This window comes from Eutrigla gurnardus (assembly GCF_963514095.1).
Source record: "Eutrigla gurnardus genome assembly, chromosome: 9".
Classification (NCBI taxonomy): Eukaryota; Metazoa; Chordata; class Actinopteri; order Perciformes; family Triglidae; genus Eutrigla; species Eutrigla gurnardus.
Window position 1 is genome coordinate 13,743,447 of NC_139923.1, and position 5,837 is coordinate 13,749,283.

At 41.1% G+C, this 5,837-nt stretch overlaps 1 protein-coding gene across 2 annotated transcripts in view; it reads right to left on the bottom strand.

Moving 5' to 3' along the window:
- Positions 1-2,652: 2,652 nt before the first annotated feature.
- The window catches only part of plxnb2b (plexin b2b), a 113,398-nt gene continuing 110,213 nt past the window's right edge, over positions 2,653-5,837 (bottom strand). For both annotated transcript variants that reach the window (XM_084018245.1, XM_084018246.1), the window contains exon 37: positions 2,653-5,601. In XM_084018245.1, the coding sequence (XP_083874371.1) occupies positions 5,497-5,601 (105 nt within the window). In that variant the 3' untranslated portion in view covers positions 2,653-5,496. The remainder of the gene's footprint in view (positions 5,602-5,837) is intronic.

Consider the following 5,837-nt stretch of genomic DNA (forward strand, 5'->3'; position numbering starts at 1 on the left):
TCGCGCGGGGATACGACAAAAGGAGATCCGCCCCTTTGAATGTGATTGGACAGTAGCACGTCCACACGCCGATGATTGGCTGTTGCAGAAACCGCACTGATTGGTCAATGATGTCAGTCAGTCATAGGTTGGTGCTTTGCTGCATTCAGGTAACGCAGGAAAAAAGATATGCCAGTCATCGACAAAAACTCTAACGCTGTATGTGAGTGGTAGCTGTGAGTAGGCAAAATAACCAACAAAAACAACCCACACGGATCTCAGTACTTAGATATCATACTATATTGTCGCTCCTATGCTCATGAATGCAGCAGAATAGCATTGAAATGTGCGTGGATCTGGAGGCTAGGCTAATTGTAGTTTATGATCTCACAATTTAGTCATCCATAGGCAGAAAAGACTACACTAGTTTATTATGTCCATATGTTTTAAGTGTTATTGATCGCTGTATATTTTCATCGTCCATAATGGACATGAAAAAAAAAAAAAAAGACATAAGTCTTTCTTGTAAAAACAGAAAAGAAAATGTAGCCTATTCCATTTTACTTTTATTACATACTGCAGCTACCCTTACAAAGTATGACGCCTACTGTTGAATGCAGTATGCACATACTACTTAGTATTACATGTTTTATTCGACCCTCTTACTCATTGTAGGATTGTAGTTCAGAATAGCCAAACAAAAACATGCTGGCTTCCATGACCAATGCAGCAGGACAGCCTGGTATTTTTGGCATACTGCATTTGATATGGATATGTATCGGGAAATACTAAATCTTTTACTGGCATATGGGTATTGAAAGACACAGCTTCTCTGTACAGTATAGTCTCGGTTGAAGTGCTTATGTTAATACCTAGTTTCACTGAGGAATTTTCAATTAAGCACAGAAGGCCTGTGTTCAAAATTAGCTTGGAACTGGCTATTCTCTTCAAAAATGAACAGTTACAAAAATACTCATCTCTTTGTAATATTTCACACCATTAGATACACTAAAGCATTTTGAATGCCACTTGTAATTGCTTTCTTTAATTCCTTTAATGTGGAACCAATATGCATTGTACATTATGTGTGGTAAAATATGTTTGTGCAGTTATTCTTGAAAAAAAAAACAGACAGTGTATCAATTCTAGACCATTTTTATTTACTTACGGTAGGCCAGTTGTTATCGCTGTAGCCAAAGTGCACAGATGTATTGTCTTTTAAAGCACAACCACAACACACGGACAGGACAGATAGATCATTTCAATTTTGGGGGTTCTGTTTTTATGCCTTTTAATTCTGGACCTGGTTTTCTTTAGACTAGTCTGGCTGCTCTCTTTCCTTCCAGCCCATTAAACTTACCTGTAAAGTTTGGCTGCTCTGATTTAAAGAACTTTAAATTCAAACAACTCTCAAATCATGTTGTTCCAAGTCTGTTAAAAATGCAAGCTAATCTAACAGGATATTTGATTTTGCTCCGGGGTTAATACCGAGCTTAGCAAGCCCTAGAATCAGTTGTTGTTACACTTTAAATTATTCATCGGAACAACTGTTTAAAAATGACACCACACCGTCATTGTTTTTATTTTCTCCTCTTCGTCTTTCCCCGAGGCAGAGGAAATCAAAGCCAAATCTCATTAAAAGGTTTGAAACATGTGAGTGAAACACAACCTGCTGGTAAACAAAACCATCTCCCGCTGAAGGAGAGGCTGGCTGCGGTGTGTGAAGCAGAGGCCAGCAACATGCAGATTTTAACCCAATTTCTTGTCAGAAACACTGCAGGCCTAAAATCATTATTTTCAGTATTATTGATTTCTAAACATTGAGTGCACTGCATGCCAAATAATGTCGACTCCAAAAAGGATGTAAGCCACGTCTTAATAGAAATATGAAGTACAGTATTGCCTTTGATTCTCCGCCAGCGATCAAGGATAGTGTACAAGATGCAGTGCTTGCGATAATCAAGCGTAATCAGGCTTGCTCTGGCAGCAGCCCTTGAAGTTGTTCTATCTGTTGCTGCATCAATGATGCGCTCAGTTAGAGGGTGGCCTACGCAGGCCTCTGGTCTGTCTTTGATATCCCTAACCCTGCGTCTGAGTTTGTTAAGCAGTCCGATGAGGCAATTTTGCCTTTCATCTATTTTTTTGAATTTCATTCTGAGCTGTCAGTACTTAATTAATGTTTTCGCAGCAATTTTTTCAACCCTCACTGCCGATTACAGAGATGCCATGCGGCTATTTATATTAGCAACTTGTTTCATGAAGCCAGACCTTTGCTTCTAGTCGGCATTCTGAGCCGTGTGACAGGAACCTGATGTGGCATTTGAGAAAAGGCATTAGCCATCAATGCTGCATACGAGCACTGATGCTCAAGAAAGTCGTTTGGGGTCATAATATGCATGGATAGCTGAAGGAAACTGTCATGTTGAAGCACGAGAAGCGATGGTCTGTTTGAATATGTGATAATTTGTATGAATCCACCTATTAATCCTGCTTGTGTGTAAGCTCCTCGGTGAATCTAAGGTCAATAAATACCAAAGACTTATGGCAAGGATTAATTTTAACAAGAAACCTGTGGCACGTATTCCTCCATCACCCAAGGTCATTATAACTCATGCAATATGAATGAGAGGTGAGCAAATCAATCGTCCAAAATTGAAAGAAACACAGCAGATATGAAGGGCATATATGTCTCTGAGTTTATTCACGGAGAAGTGTATGATGAAATCGGTGGGCAACTGCTCCGTCCACACACAACCTTTGTAAATTGAACTTCATCCAGTACAACCAGATCAGGTACAAGATCGAGAATCCTCTGAGCTGCCTTGGATGGGGAGGAAAAAGTTGGCTTCCATTAATGGTCCTGCACTAAAAATGGACTGTCCCAGTTTCTTTTATCATTACAGCACATTCACAAGTTTCAAAATGGAAAAAAAGGTCTTGACAACTGCACAAGCAGCCTTCGTTCTCTTTTTCTTTTTTTGTCCTAGGACTCAATGCATAGGATTATACAGTTAAGATACAGTATTTCAACATGTTTTACAAAGATTTATATGGTATAGGAAACGAGAAATAAAAATAATAACTGCACAGCAGTAAGAAAAGTCATTTGTCGAGTATAGATAGTCATTTATCGTACACACTGAAACAGTTTAGAAACACAGGGCAAAAAAAGGTACACTGTTGGAACAATTTTGCGCTATATTCAATCTACATAAAGGACACCCTTTTGATTTCAGACTAATTTAGAATGCCAGACATTTTCAAGGGAAACCCAAATCACATCGGCCACATTGTTTTACATTTATTCATTTAGGCCTTTTGCCCTAGCCACCAAAGTCCTACTAAGCACACGCCACAGACACCCAAAGGAAATGCACACATCGAAACTGCAACCATAAAATAAATCATATCATACTGAAATGTCTTCAGCCTATTGGCACGTACACGGCTGCAGCAGGGCATCTAGCATTTTAGACAGCACACATAATATCACAAGTCCAAATACATTGCTGTGTCTATAGCACTATCGTCATCATAATAATCACCTAGGTTACCAATAGAATAATTTAGAAACAATATATATGTATCATCCTATTTAATAAGGCACATTTTTGGTTAAAGAAAGGCTCTGAAAGAAGCTTCTTGCATCAACTCTGTCATTGAGGGAGGAGTCAGCAGTAAACAACAGCGGAGACAAGGATGGAGTCTGCGGTCACCATGCAATTAAGATCGAAAGCCTCTCCTGCTGATTCCATTATACAGAGTGCCACTCTGCACTGCGCTGAGTGGGCAGTGCCAAGTGCTGTTGGTCAGGATGCCAGGGTGCCACGCTGAGACAGCAGGCAGGCAGGCAGGCTCGAGGTCTGTGCAAACCCCTCTCTAGCCAAGGCAGGAATCGTTAACATTCTGGGGTCTGTGGAGCTCGTTATGCTCTGTCAACTACACACATCCATGATCAGATAGGGGGGGGGGGGGGGGGGGGGTACAATTAAACCATCTGACAACAGCAAAACCTACAGTTTGGGGATGAAGCGTGGTGGCGTTCAATGGCCCAAGAAATATCAAACCCTCATTCCTACCCTGTCGACACCTCGGTTCTGACACTGACATATCAACAACTCAATTACTATAACAAATATGTACATGATTGAATTTGACCTCCCACACATCACACAGAGGCTAAACCACTGTAATTTGTTCAAAACATACCAAGTACCAACTGCATCTCTGGCAGGTAATAAGTCATCAGCAAAAGTCTATTTCATAGTTTAAGAGGCCTGATGCTTGATGAGTATTTATAACATTACAAGAGTAATACAAAAAACAATGGCACTAAAAATTAGGAACACTAACAATGCATGAATCGGTTTGGAGATTTCCCTAAAACATTGATGAATGCTACCGTATGTGAATACGTTTAGTAAGCTAATGTGACTGTCGGTTGTGGCTCATGATATTCTGACATTATTGCAGGACTAATATGAATGACATAGTGCCATGGCAGAATAAAGATGCTTCTTGCTGACACTCAAACAAGGTTTATAGCGAAAAAACATATTAACTTAAATGTCTTTAAAAAAAAAAAAAAAAAAAAAACTCTGAAATGTCCTCCTGTGCTTAAGTTGAAGTGGAATGTATCATGGCACTGTACAATAAAGGGAGACAGACTGTGCTATTATTGACTTCCACAAGCACAAATGGCAATCCAGCTTGAAGACAATCTGAGTCAAAAGCAAATAGTTTAACTCAAACATTTCTGAAACGACTGGTGGCCTATCCATCACATGAGGCCGTACATTGCTAGATAAACCAGTGTCCTTGTAAGGACCCTTTGGTCTCTGTCACAAAGCTCGGTGAGAGCGCAGGCTCCAGTGTGTCACTGGGAAAGGGGGATTCAAATGACAGAAAGCAGGCATCCCATCATCCTCGCGCCTGGCGGTAGGCATCCTGTGTGTGCACACACATTCCCGCACACTCACACACACCCACAATTTAGCAACGCACGCTTTTGTTCACGTGTTGTACTTCACACAGACATCTACGCACACACAGGCTAATAAAAACACTATCCCCACCACAAGGTGATCCATTTAAAAAGATAATTTGTTTTCCTTATAAAGCTTTCCGCATAAAGACTGCACAATAAAAAAAATATATAATACAATTCTTAAAACCTTTTCTACACAAAAAGAAATTGAACATCTGATTAGCGCGCCCGTGCCAGTGCTCCACGGAGGGGCTTAATTCTCAGAAAGAGGTCTACCGCACTGCATTGTGGGAGCAATATTCAGTGAAGCATGAATGAGCGTGCAGACCTTTAAGGTTTGGCAAGTGAGCTTTAAGGCGTACCATGACAGTGTAAGATCATTTTCTTTCCCCTTTTTGCTCTCTGCATCTCAGTAGTCACTGTTACTCCACAGCACAGACATTTTGTCCCAGGAACCAAGAAATAAGCCCCTGTAGTCACTGGCAGAATCTTAGCATTCCCCTCCCTCCCACCCACCCTCCATTCGTGGGTTAGAGATCAGTCACTTTGTTTTCCAGGGCGGCTGCTATCTGCTGGAGCCGCAGGGTCAGCTGTTTACTCTGGGCAGCTGGGTCTTCCTCGAGGGATGCGATGATCTGAAATAGATGGAGGGAATGAAATAGAGGAGGATGAGGGAGATTTGGAAATCATAAGCAAAGAATTGGGCGGAGGAGGGCAAAGAGAGGAATGTCGGGGATGCGAAGAAACCGGGACGGGGGAGAAAGATAACGAATGAGCACAAGACAAAAAGGAAGAAAAAGGTTGGGGGAGCGGGAGGAGAGGATGGTGTTATTTGACATCAACAGTCACGTCATATAAGCTGTTATTGTTT